Below are 14,635 nucleotides of genomic sequence, written 5' to 3'. Positions count from 1 at the left end.
GTTAGAAGCTAACAATTAGGTTAAAATCATGTCACAGAGGTTCAAAACATGGTTTGGCTACTTATGAGTTATATAATCTGAAGCAAGTTGGTAAACCTCTGTGTGCCATATTTAATTTCTAAGTAAAATGGAAATAATCATACTACCTCCACTGTAGAATTATTTGGATTTTTTAATTGAAATAATGCATTTAGATGACTTAGAGTATGCCCAAATGTTAGCTATTTTTATTGGTAGCTTAACCTCTTCACTCTGTTCAGTGAGAAAATTGGAAGCTCAGGGAAGCTGACACATCCAATATCATGCAGCTGACTTATAGTAGAACACTATTATGACCCAGAACTCTGAATTCAAGCTTAAATATCCTTTCCTCTATAATCCATGGTTTTCAAATATTATTCTATTAGCAGTAGAACCCCCCCCCCCACCTTTTACTCCTAAAATATTACACAGAACTCCATGATATAGCAAATCTAAGTAGTGCTGGTATGTTTGAAACAGATTTGGAAACCCAGAGCCCCACCCATTGGCTGTGCCTCTTGGCCACCCTTCTTTCAACCCCATCTGAAGATTCCCAAGAAAGGCATGAAAACCACTATCCTAGAAATGTTGAAACCATAAATTAAGATTGAGTGAAGGGAGAAGCCCTGTCTTTTTTTCATGTGTGGGTTTCCTCACGCAAGGTTGTATGTCTCTGTTAGCGCTAACACCAATTTTCAGTTATAAAAATAAAAAATGAAAGTGGATAAATCCCTTGAAGCCATGGAAAATGATACCCACCAAAGCCCCTTACACCCATCTTACTGTCACTTAGCAAGGAGCAGAAATCATGAAGCTCATAATTTATAGCCTTGGCCCAACACAGAATTGTTTAACATTGCCTATAACTCAAGCTTTTCCTCAGCCATTTCATAAGTCATGGTAATTACTCTGGGTCCCAGTGGGCAAGGAGATACAGAGATCTGCTGCCTTATGGGCTTTCCATCTTCTTACAGGACATGCACATCATTAGTACCAATGAGAACCAAGTGTTCGCAGCCGTCCAGGAATGGAACCAGAATGACACGTACAACCTCTACATCTCAGACACACGTGGGATCTACTTCACCCTGGCCATGGAGAACATCAAGAGCAGCCGAGGTCTGATGGGAAACATCATTATTGAATTGTATGAGGTATGTAGCCAACATTATCCTGCACTTGAATCTGCCTCTCTTTTTCACGAGTTCTAACAATATGAACACAAGCATTGGAGTCATAAAGTCCTGAGTTCAGATATCAGCTGTGCGCTTAGCAGTTGTGATTTGGGGCAGGGGACTTAACTTCTCTGTGCCTCAATTCCCTCACCTGTAAAATGGGGATAAAACATCTATCTAATAAAATTATTGTGAGAATGAGGGATAATGTTTGTAAAGCACCTTGTGTGGCAGTTGACTCAATAAGCCTTCAACAAATGGTAGCTCGAGTTGATGTCTTAAAAATAGCATGATTGCAGGCCAGAAGTGAAGGTACGTGATGTCAGTGATCTCTTAAGCACCCTTTTCAAATCTGTGCTTCTTTCTATGAAGTCTAGGTGGAAGGATTAGTACTATTTATATGCTTTAAATTATTTGGTAAATCATGTTTTAAGAGCAACTTTATAAGAGAAGAAAGCAAATATCAGTGGTAAGAGTGAAGGTTCCTCTAAAATGCCGCCAGATGCCAACACCTATGTGCGGGAAAGAACCGGCCTTGACTTAACGTTGAAATTTTCTGATTTTTAAATACGATAACCTTCATTGAGTTTATATCTATCTATCTATCTATATATAGATATACATATATACACACACACCAGTTAAATAATAATTTATCTAGGAAACCAAGTGACCCCATTTAGAGACTATATTAAGAAAGCAACCTAAATGTTTCAGTAACCCTAATGATATATTGTATGTCTATATGTCTAGTAACAATGTACGTGATCTTTCTCAGTGAAAGTACTTGACTGACTACTTCAACTAGATGGATTGATTTTAGCAAAGTAGGTGTGTCTCATTATCTCCCACATTTACCAGTAACTTGTGGTCAGACCCATAAATACTGTGCTGGTGGAGGTCATTCATTCACCTTTGCCTCTTGCAGAAGCTACTTCCATGTGAGTTTTCCCCTTTGAACAGTGGGAGTGGCTGTCAAAACAGAGAGATGGGTACATGGACTTCTGCTTTACAGTGGTCTCTTCTGAGCTTCTCATGTCAAAGTTCCAGTATCCCCTACTCTGGTATCTAAGTTGGTTGCTCATTTACTAACAGCGATGGAAATATCCCAATTATTTTACAAGGTAGAAGGAGGATTGCAAAAAGGCATGGGATGAATGGAAGTATATAAAAAGAAGGAGAGACAGGAATGTCAGGGAAGAAATACCCCGATTTTCTAGGAAGTAGACTGGTGCTGAAATAATTCACTTAGCAACAAGATTCCAGCTTGGGAAATGACCTAGATTTCTTTCCAAAGTTGTAAAGACCAGTAGAGATGACTAAAGAGTGTAAATGGCTTTGAGAAGCTTACATTTTCATGCCTCTCATCACACCAGGAGGCAGAACTATATCTTTGTTATTGTGCAGTAAGTCGCAACTGTGGGAAGGTTTCGATGAATGTTCCCAGGATGGAGGCCATTCCTGTTTGCACAAGTAAGCCTATAGAGGTAAGAGGATTATTCATGCTCCTGTGGTCAGAGCCCATTAAGAGAGGTAGACGTTGCTGCAGATGACCTTTAGTTGAGAAATCCCTGTTTCTCAGACTCTGCTGATATGGTATGGAGTGCATTTTGCCACTGTGCTCTTCCTTTTCCTTAAAAAAAAAAAAAATGTTCCTGAAACTCCTTGGTCATTTAGAACAATGAGACATTCTGCTCTGGAGTATGAATCAAAATGAAAAATGTGCCAAGATACATGTGATTTTTTTTTTTTTTATCTTGCTGAAGTTGGTCTTGTTGAGGGGAAAAAACTACATAGTGTCATTGCGTTCACATAGAAGCAAGATATATCAGGCAAGGTAACTTCTCTAGAGCCAATTCTGTTGTCCTTGCTCTTCCTTCACTTTTATCAGGGTTGATTGTGTCCCTGTATTGTGCTCAAGTCCATGAGGAAAGCAGGAAAGACAGGGGCCCTTCCCCTCAGGGAGCTTGCAATCCAGTTTGTTGGGCTTTGAAGGGGTCCATAAATGAATTTCCTCTTCTTCCTGCCCAAGAGTGAAAACAATTGAGATAGAAGCAAATGGTGAGACAAAAGGAGATCAGATCCCAGCTTTATTGCTTTTAAAAGCATGAAGGAGGAAATGTTCTTGGTAATACTGCTCCCCAGAATCGAACTCATCCATCCAGTCTCAGGCAGAAACTGTGAATCAAAAGCTCTCTTATGGAAGCCTGTCTCCATAACACCACAACCTTGTGATACAGAGGATGTGATCTTTGCAGGCAGGTTCCAAAAATAGTTGAGTTAGGGATGCACTGCACCAGAATGTTATCGATCTGACTATCAGTACGTTTGCTGTCAGGAGGAAGAAGGGAAGAAGTGGAATGTCAAGAATGACAGAAGCCAAGAGTTAGAGAGATGGTATAAATTTTTATGTCCATGAGCTAGCTAGTCTAATTGTGTAGAATTGGTTGTCAAGTACAAGAGTGAATGCTGGATAAGAAGTTGGGGTTCAGATTCTAAAAGGTGTTTAATACCAAGGGAATAAATTGTATCCTGACACTATCTGGACCATGACCACATTGAAGATTTTTAGAGGGTGATGCTGTTTTGCACCTGGATATGCATTCTGTGATTTGGAGATAAAGCTCAATTTAATTGGTCTCTAGGGATCATTAGACTTTAACTTTCTTCACTGGAGATTCTCATAGAAACTGAGATTGTGTACCATATGGCCAGTTAACAAAGAGACTATAATTTTTGTGGACTCTAGATGCCCTTGAGTAATACAGCTGGAAAAAAACAGCATGCTTTTACATTCAATTGCATTTAAATTAACACACTTTTGTGAAGTGTATTTTGTTTGATGAGGCTGGTGCATGAGACCATCTACTGGAAAGATGTAAGTGACTCTAATAGAGTTGTGATCATGGTCTAATTTGTGTTAGAGGTATAATTCCTGTATGTTATAGAATTACTGTAAGAGTAAAGCTAATTCTAATTTGATGAATCTGGGGAGTCTGGCAGATGCGTAGGTTTAAATGATGAATTATTAGAGCATGGGAGTAAGGCATGCCTGAGTCCCAGCATGAGAAAAGAACCAGAGTCTGATGAGTAGAGGTCCATTTTATTAGAATATGAGATGACCTTGGAAAATAATGGGGATAAAAATTTAAAGATGCTAGGAAAGAGCTTGACTAAAGAGTTGGACATTTATTCTCCAGGCTACTGTATCTCTGTTTTCTCTTTATGTCTAGCAAATAAATATATGCATGATTTAGTCCCTGTGCGAAGTTAATTCAAAGATATACATTCTAGTGTAACAGGGTATCACATCTGTTTTTCCTTGTCTAAGATACGTATAGTTAACACAGATGTGAAGTGGCCTGAGCTGACCGTGGCCACTTGAAGCTACTGGTGTATCATTCTGTCTTCTACGTGAACCTCTTCTTGACATTGGAAAGGGAACAAAGAAAGTAAGAATTTATTTGAGAAATTAACCTTCTAGTCTTTGGCACTAAGAGACCTTGGAGATCAATGGGGATCAATCTCACCCAACTCCGTAAAATCTAAAGGGAAATATTGTTTATTTCCTGGTCTGTTGGAACAGTTTACTGCTAAAGAGGGACTCTTGTCCACTCCCTGCCTCAGACTGCAGTATTGTTATGGCTGTAATTATACAATCAGGGGAGAAAATACTTCTTGAAGGCCAAATAATAATCTCTTCTTTAAGATAACAGAGCCCATTCCATCCAAGGTCAATGTTGACAATGAATGTAGTTCATTAGGTGTGCTCACCATTACTCTTACAACACTCTTTTCATGGAGAGTTCTGTTGTTGTTTTCTCATATCTCTAAATATAAACTACATTTCTTCTTAGCTGTTCTCCACTGATAAATCCGGTAACAAATATTATTTCCAACAGTCTCAATTGTATTATGGAAACATGCTTTGAGCTGCTGCATTTTCTTCAGTATTTTCCAACTTGTAAATCTGTACAGTAATAACAATGGGATACCAAATAATTCCTTAAGTGCCCTTGTTGAATGAATATATAACACAAGCTACACAGGCATTTTTACAATCCAGAAAAAAGAAGTAAAAAAGAAACAGGTGAAATTAATTATAATGTTAAATGTTATTTAACTAAAAATGTAAAATACTATCATTTAAGTATATACTTAATATGAAAAATTACTAATGAAATATTTTATATTTTTGTCATACCAAGTCTATAATATCCTGGGTGCATTTTACACTTCCCAAGGATCTCAATTCATATGCTAAATTTTCAGCATAAACACTTCATCAGCATTTACATTTCATAAAATTTATAGTAGAAAAGGTAGATTCACATACCCTGGTGATTCCAAGCATATTTAGAAGTTTGCCAGTAACTGAATCCAATATCAGTTTTAAATTTATATTTAAATTGGTTAAAATTAAATAAAACTAAAAGTCAGTTTCTCACTCCTACTGGCCACATTTCAAGTGTTCAGGAGCCCTATGGGGCTAGTGGCTATGGTATTGGACAGCATAACCCTTAATGATATATATATATATATATATATATATATACACTTTTTCTTATTTATCTATTATAGCATCTCCATGTGGTAGATATTATTCTGTATTGTGCCTGTGAGAGTACAAAGATGCAGAAAACTTGGTAACTTGACTTGGGTCACACAGCTAGTAAAAGGGAGAAGCTATCTGTGAACCAACTTATGTCCATTTGACCCAAAAGTTCAGCCTCTTCCTATTACACTTTTTTTTTTTACATTCATTTTTTTTTAATTGAGGTATAATTCATGTGCAGTAAAATTTAACCTTTTTGGTTCTATGAGTCTTAACAAAGGTATGTACATCTACCACCATAATCAAGATATAGAACACTGAATATATAGGATATTGTCCCAAAGCATTCCCTCTTATGGCCCTTTTGTGATCACTCTCCTCCCATCCAAAGTCACTGGCAAGCCGGTATGATTTCTCTCCCTCCAGTTTTGCCTTTTCTACATTTTCATATGAATGAAATTGTGCAGTAGGGAGTCTTTTGAGTCTAGCTTCTTTCACTTATTATTTTGAGATCCACCCATCTTATTGAATATCAAGAGATGTTCCTTTCTTTCTATTGCTGAGCAGCACTGCATTGCCTGCATGTGTTCTTGTTTGTTCATTCATTTGGCAGTTGAAGGTTATTCAGGTTGTTTCCAGATCTGTGTGACTATGAATGAAATTTCTGTAAACATTCGTGTGAACATAAGTTTTTCTTTCTCATGGATAAATACCTAGAAGCAGAATTGCTAGGTCCAATGTGTGTGTGTGTTGTTGTTCAGTTCTAAGTCATGTCCAACTCTGCAACACCGTAGACTCCTCTGTCCTTCACTGTCTCCCAGAGTTTGCTCAAATTCATGTCCATTGAGTCGGTGATGCTATCTAACCATCTCATCATCTGCTGCTTCCTTCTCCTTTTGCATTCATTCTTTCCCAGCATCAGGCTCTTCCCCCAATGAGTCAGCTCTTCACATCAGGTAGCCAAAGTATTGGAGCTTCAACTTTAGCAACAGTTCTTCCAATGAATATTCAGGATTGATTTCTTTCAGGATTGACTGGTTTGATCTCCTTGCTGTCCAAGGGACTCTCAAAAATGTGTTTATGTTTATAAAAAGCCACCAAGCCATTTCTTAACTGGCAATATCATTTTGTTCTCCACCAGAGATGAAAACAAGTTCTAGTTGCTTCACCTTGGTATTATCAGGTGTGTGTGTGCATGTAGGGGGGAGGTGGGGAGTGTGTGGCATGCGTGTGTGTTTAGACATTCTTTCAGAGGCCTAGTGGTACTTTGTTAGTTCTATTTAGATTTCCTAATGAGTAATTATATCTTGACCTCACTATACTTGGTTGGATGGATAAAATGAAACTCTGAGCCACCCTTAGTGTTCTGGCCTCTTTGCCCATATTATTGACGTTTCATTGCTTTCCTTGTCTCCGGTGACTCCCCTCCACCCACTGCTTTATCTTGACCTTACGTTACCCTTCTTTGGACAGATGGACAACTACTTACAGACTCCGTGGGGACATTTTACCCAAACTAATCTTCTTCAGCTCCTCACCACAGGTCCAACTCTAGGGACAGCCCAAGGCACACCATGATAATTGCTTTTCTCAGCACAACCCTGGTTTCCTTGTCCTGAGGGCCCAGGGGAGTGAGCGACAGATGAGCATGCCACCTGGACTCGGTGCTCTGCCAAGGGGCTGCTGTCAGTGTCCCTTTGCACCTCAGACTGATTCCCGGGGGAAACTGGGTCGTGCAGGCCTGGAATCTTGTATCAATACTACTCTCTTCTGTGGGGACTACCACAAGCTGGTAGCTTGCTCCTTGAGCTCTCGGGGCCAACAGCAGCAGCTATGCTTCTGATTTCAAACCACAGTGGCCCATAGCATGTTTAAGTTTATCAGATTCTAAATGCCTCCTTGAATGGAGAAGCTAAAATGTGTGTCTTATTCTCCAGTTTCTTTATACTGCATGTAGTGAAGGCAAGTAGTGTTTCATGGAACTTTTGTTTTGGATATGCTACATGTGTACACATATATGCATATATGGTTATGAGTCTACTAGGTGGCAACGGAAATGGATTTCATACTTGGGCTGTGCTTGGAAAGTTTGAAAGCTATTGGCCTAGGATACAGAAAGCAAAGTACCCTCCAAACTTGCAGCCCATTTATTCAAGAGATGGAGCCAAGAAGCAATTCAGCAGCAATGATGGGGCTTAGAAGAATCCAAATACAAATGGAAAGTGTTCCTTTTTGCCCCCAGACAAGACTGAGATTTCTTTGGCATTATGTGCAGCTGCAGGAGGAACACCCTCAGAGATGCATCTGGGTTCCCTCAAAATCTCTCCTTTCTGTATCTTTTCAGTCTCCATTCTCATGATTTTGCTCTCAGACTAAGTGAGGCACACAGAAAATACCCACCCGAGTGGTGGGGTTCTTAGGGGGAAAATGCTAATGTAATATTGGCATATATTTTCCAAGCATACTTATCCAGAAGAACACAAGCAGCAGCAGAGTGGCTAGTAATTCATGCTGGAATGCATCAAACTAGGAGGCAGGGTGTGCAGGTGACAGATGAGAGTCTGATTCTGACCTATTTATGTTCTAGAAATTAGATAGCAAGGCCTCTGGTGCACGATGGAGAGGGGCAACCGGCATGAGAGAGAGATATGGCGTTATTAACTGGTAATACACAAGAAAAGGTACCAGCCCTGTGTCTAAAGAGAATAACAAAAGGCCTGCATTAGGCAGAAGGTTCTAAGGAAACTCAGATTCGATTCCCTGTGAGGAATTATCAGTAACTGGGTTTGAGACAGACACCTTTGCAGTTGGTTTTAAAGACTGAGGTGATTGCAGAGCCTCACAGACCTTGGACGAGTATGTGAGGTACCAGCCTTCCTGAAACGGCACTGTCTCTGAGCAGCTAAGGCAGGGAGGGTACCACTGGGAAAGGGCATAAGGCTGACACCACTGTCCCTCGCCCCACCCTGGCTTCTGTCCTTTCCCACCCTCTGTTCACAATAGGATTGTAATCAATTCCACCCTTGGCCCTTTGTCAAATTCCCCTAGTGGTGTCCTTCCCAGTCTGTTCTCCTCCAGACATGCCCTGTTTGGTTTTTGTTATTTATTTATTTATTTTGTATTTGGGTTGGCATTCTTTATTCTCTTTCAAGGTCAGTCAGGTTACTTAAAAAAAAAAAAAAAAGCACTTCTCATTTCATCAGCTAAATTATGTCATTAAAAATCAAACAAACAAACAAACAAACAAAACAGAAGAGCTGACTTCTATGAAAGTCTTTCCCTTTGCTCCCACTGGGATCCTCTCAGAACTGCAATACACGTCAATTCACGATGACCCTCAAAGAATGGGGGTAAGGATGAATACAATTAAAATTTTAATAGTGTTATCTAGAAAATCTGCTGAAGTCTTGTTTATATGTATCTAAACAATTTGAATTACCTTTCCTTTGGAACTTAAATGGAAAGTTAAGACAACATAGATTGCTGTCATTCTAAATATCTCTTCTTATTGCTCAGATGTGGGCAGAGAAGTAATAAAAGTGAGTCAAATCTGTGCTTAGTCTTGAACCGTTCTGGATGATAAATCTCCTCAGTCTGTAGCTACTTGTGGTGATGCTCTTCTTCCTTCAGAATATCAAAGGTATGCAAATCCCAATACATGGGGAACTCTGGCAAGAGTGGTCTACATTATCTGTGGTATCCTTTGCCAACCAACAGAGGAAAAAAAGAAAGGGAAGGGCTTATTCCACATTTTTTAAAGTGACAATTGGCTGAGACCCAAGATAAAATAAGAATTATCCAAAGTCCACAGTGACTGGTGTCACAGCCGATGATAGGGGCCAGGTCACCAAGCTGGGTCATCCGAGATAGAAGACATCTCAGTTCAGTTCAGTCACTCAGTCATGTCCAACTCTTTGCAACCTCATGGACCGCACCATGCCAGGCTCCCTGTCCATCACCAACTCCCAGAGTTTACTCAAACTCATGTCCATTGAGTCAGTGATGCCATCCAGCCATCTCATCCTCTGTCGTCCCCTTCTCCTCCCACCTTCAATCTTTTCCAGCATCAGGGTCTTTTCCAATGACTCAGTGCTTCACATCTGGTGTCTGAAATATTCGAGTTTCAGCGTCAACATCAGCCCTTCCAATAAATATTCAGGACTGATTTCCTTTAGGATGGACTGGTTGGATCTCCTTGCAGTCCAAGGGACTTTTAAGAGTCTGCTCCAACACCACAGTCCATAAGCATCAATTCTTCAGTGCTCAGCTTTCTTTATAGTCCAACTCTCACATCCATACATGACTACTGGAAAAAACATTGTTTTGACTAGATGGACCTTTGTTGGCAAAGTAATATCTCTGCTTTTTAATATGCTGTCTAGGTAGGTCATAAATTTTCTTCCAAGGAGCAAGTGTCTTTTAATTTCATGGCTGCAGTCACCATCTGCAGTGATTTTGGAGCCCAAATAAATAAAGTCTGTCACTGTTTCGACTGTTTCCCCATCTATTTGCCATGAAGTGATGGAATCAGATTCCATGATCTTAGTTTTTTGAATGTTGAGTTTTAAGCCAAACTTTTCACTTTCTTCTCTTTACTTTCATCAAGAGGCTCTTTAGTTCTTCTTTGCTTTCTGCCACAAGCGTGGTATCATCTGCATATCTGAGGTTATTGATATTTCTCCTGGTAATCTTGATTCAAGCCTGTGATTCATCCAGCCCAGCATTTCACATGATGTACTCTGCTGCTGCTGCTGCTGCTAAGTCGCTTCAGTTGTGTCCGACTCTGTGCGACCCCATAGACGGCAGCCCAGCAGGCTCCCCCGTCCCTGGGATTCTCCAGGCAAGAACACTGGAGTGGGTTGCCATTTCCTTCTCCAATGCATGAAAGTGAAAAGTGAAAGTGAAATCGCTCAGTCGTGTCCAACCCTCAGCGACCCCATGGACTGCAGCCTACTAGGCTCCTCCGTCCATGGGATTTTCCAGGCAAGAGTACTGGAGTGGGGTGCCATTGCCTTCTCCGATGATGTACTCTGCATATAAGTTAAACAAGCAGGGTAACAGTATATAGCCTGGACATACTCCTTTCCCAATTTGGAACCGGTTCGTTGTTCCATGTCCAGTTCTGACTGTTGTTTCTTGACCTGCATGCAGATTTCTCAGGAGGCAGGTCAGGTGGTCTGGTATTCCCATCTCTTTAAGAATTTTCCAAAGTTTGTTGTGATCCTTTATCCTTAATTATCTTATTGATTAACTTTTTAAGAGAACATCTTCCTCACTACTAATCAGGACACTTCAACTTAGCACCATTACAGATTATACCTTGATGCCTTGAAAACCTGTCTACAAACCCTCTCTGAGCAAAATCCTATGTTCTCTGTTTTTATTTATTTTTTAATTTTTATTGAAATATAGTTGATTTACAATGTCAGCAGTGGCCACAGGACTGGAAAAGCTCAGTTTTCATTCCAAAGAAAGGCAATGCCAAAGAATGCTCAAACTACTGCACAATTACACTTATCTCACATGCTAGTAAAGTAATGCTCAAAATTCTCCAAGCCAGGCTTCAGCAATACATGAACTATGAAATTCCAGATGTTCAAGCTGGTTTTAGAAAAGGCAGAGGAACCAGAGATTAAATTGACAGCATCCGCTGGATCATGGAAAAAACAAGAGAGCTCCAGAAAAACATCTATTTCTGCTTTATTGACTATGCCAAAGCCTTTGACTGTGTGGATCACAATAAACTGTGGAAAATTCTGAAAGAGATGGGAATACCAGACCACCTGACCTGCCTCTTGAGAAAGCTATATGCAGGTCAGGAAGCAACAGTTAGAACTGGACATGGAACAACAGACTGGTTCCAAATAGGAAAAGGAGTACATCAAGGCTGTATATTGTCACCCTGCTTATTTAACTTATATGCAGAGTACATCATGAGAAACACTGGACTGGAGGAAGCACAAGCTGGAATCAAGATTGCTGGGAGAAATATCAATAACCTCAGATATGCAGATGACGCCACCCTTATGGCAGAAAGTGAGGAAGAACTAAAGAGCCTCTTGATGAAAGTGAAAGAGAAGAGTGAAAAGGTTGGCTTAAAACTCAACATTCAGAAAACTAAGATCATGGCATCTGGTCCCATCACTTCATGGCAAATAGAAGTGGAAACAGTGGACATGGTGGCTGACCTTATTTTTCTGGGCTCCAAAATCACTGCAGATGGTGATTGCAGCCATGAAATTAAAAGACACTTGCTCTTTGGAAGGAAAGTTATGACTAACCTAGACAGCATATTAAAAAGCAGAGACATTACTTTGCCAACAAAGGTCTGTCTAGTCGAAGCTATGGTTTTTCCAGTAGTCATGTATGGATGGATGTGAGTATTGGACTATAAAGAAGGCTGAGTGCTGAAGAATTGATACTTTTGAACTGTGATGTTGGAGAAGACTCTTGAGAGTCCCTTGGACTGCAGGGAGATCCAACCAGTCCATCCTAAAGGAGATCAGTCCTGGGTGTTCATTGGAGGGACTGATGTTGAAGCTGAAACTCCAATACTTTGGCCACCTCACGCGAAGAGCTGACTCATTTGAAAAGACCCTGATGCTGGGAAAGATTGAGGGCAGGAGGAGAAGGGGACGACAGAGGATGAGATGCCTAGATGGCATCACCAACTCAATGGACATGGGTTTGGGTGGACTCTGGGAGTTGGTGATGGACAGGGAGGCCTGGCGTGCTGCGGTTCATGGGGTCGCAAAGAGTCAGACACGACTGAGCAACTGAACTGAACTGAACAATATTTCAGGTGTACAGAAAAATGATTCAGTTATATATATATGTATATATATATATATATACACACATATGTATACATTTATACATATATGTATATGAATATGTGTATTCTTTTCAAATTCTTTTCCATTATTATAAGTTATTGTAAGATACTGAATATACTTCTTGGTGCTATGCAGCAGGTCTTTCTTGTTTATCTATTTTATATATAGTATATGTTGGCTAATCTCAAATGTTCTCTAGGAGTAACTACTTGGGTTTGCTATCATTCACTTCCACCCCAGAGGAAATTTTGGTGGTTAATTAAGGATAAAAAGTTAATTAAGGGTAAAGTCCTCTGAACAAAGTACAGAGATGTGTAGAGTGGGGCAAAGAAGATGAGTAAGAGGAGGATGGAATATCTGGTTTGTGGCAGGAGGTGGTTGAAGGAGTGGGGGGGTTGTGTGGAGGCCAGCAGCTGCTGATGCTGCTAAGTCGCTTCAGTCATGTCCGACTCTGCGTGACCCCATAGACGGCAGCCCACCAGGCTCCTCTGTCCCTGGGATTCTCCAGGCAAGAATAATGAGCTTAAACATCTCCTGTAGACCATGTGGAATGTGACATTTCTCACCATGCTCCTCCTCTTTTCCTCTTGTGTTCTCCAACACACTGTGGACAATCCTAGGGGATTTCTCCCTAGGCTTCTCCAAAACTATAAGCATTTTGGCCCAACGTGGTTCTCCATCTTTCGCCCTTTTTCCTAGGTAGCCGGTATCAAAGGGATATTCCTGGCAAACAAGAAGGTGGATGACCAGGTGAAGACATACATCACCTACAACAAAGGCAGGGATTGGCGCCTCCTGCAAGCTCCAGATATGGACCTGAGAGGAAACCCAGTACACTGCCTGCTGGTCAGTGTCCCGGTCTCATGTGAGACCACAGGGCAGACTACTTACCTGGGGATGCTCCATCAGGGGCCTTATTCCACCAGAGAGGCCTTAGGAAGGTGCCTGGTGCTGGGCAGGGATTTCCTACAACTCCTAGGGCATTGATCTGTGGACTCAGACTGCCATATCGTCTGGATGGAAAGTTCAGTTGGATTCCACAAGCTTTTACTTGAGAATATACTATGTGCTACAACTTCTAGTAAGAGAAAGACGCATAGGAGAAAGCCTGTGCCCAAGGGTCCCAGGCAGAGCTCAGTAGTGGTAAATACCTATTAGCTGATACTGATATGATGCCATTTGATAAGTGCTTGAAAATGGGTAAGGTAAGTAAAAGCTGCATTAGAAGCCCAAGAAATGCAGGCTGGTATGTCCACATGGACAAGAGTTAATCTCTCAGCATTCCCAGGGTTCCAGCTATATGGGATATTGACATAGGCACATGGAGGATCTAATGTATAAGACATGATCTCTGTTCTCAGGGGCCGCAACTCCAAATGAGGAGGGAAGCCATATCATTAACAATGAAATTCACAACCCTCAGTGCCCTCTTAAAGAGGACAAATGTGAGAAACATTTCTACAGTCCCAGAAATGATTATGTTTCTCCTTTGCAAAAAAAGTTGCTTTTCACTACTTACTGGATATTCCAGACATTATGTTAAAAACTGGGAGTATGGTGGTAAATGGGATTAACATGGCCTTTTCCTTTTGTAGTTTTCAGTCCAGCTCCATGTTTTTGGCTTGGGGTACTAGGAAGGTCAGAGACATATGCCTGCCTGTGTCCAAGAACTGGTCACAGCAAGAATTCCCCACTCCCTAAATCTTACCCATGGATTCATCTTATTTTATTAACCTAATTTTCTCCTTTCCCCAATTTCACAATTTTTTTATATATATTTTTTATTATGTGTCTGCTGCTGCTGCTGCTAGTCGCTTCAGTCGTGTCCAACTCTGTGCGACCCCATAGACGGCAGCCCACTAGGCTCCTCTGTCCCTGGGATTCTCCAGGCAAGAATACTGGAGTGGGTTGCCATTTCCTTCTCCAATGCATGAAAGTGAAAAGTGAAAGTGAAGTCGCTCAGTCATGCCCAACTCTTAAGCGACCCCATGGACTGCAGCCTACCAGGCTCCTCCATCCATGGGATTTTCCAGGCAAGAGTACTGGAG

At 40.9% G+C, this 14,635-nt stretch overlaps 1 protein-coding gene across 1 annotated transcript in view; it reads left to right on the top strand.

Annotated features, from left to right (window-relative positions):
* SORCS3 (sortilin related VPS10 domain containing receptor 3) overlaps positions 1-14,635 on the top strand; it is a 632,329-nt gene that overhangs the window by 514,484 nt on the left and 103,210 nt on the right. The window contains exons 9-10 of the mRNA XM_070363359.1: positions 996-1,175; positions 13,287-13,433. Of these exons, the coding sequence (XP_070219460.1) occupies positions 996-1,175; positions 13,287-13,433 (327 nt within the window). The remainder of the gene's footprint in view (positions 1-995; positions 1,176-13,286; positions 13,434-14,635) is intronic.

This window comes from Bos mutus, chromosome 26 (assembly GCF_027580195.1).
Source record: "Bos mutus isolate GX-2022 chromosome 26, NWIPB_WYAK_1.1, whole genome shotgun sequence".
Taxonomy (NCBI): Eukaryota; Metazoa; Chordata; class Mammalia; order Artiodactyla; family Bovidae; genus Bos; species Bos mutus.
This window is presented reverse-complemented; position numbering and strand designations above follow the sequence as displayed.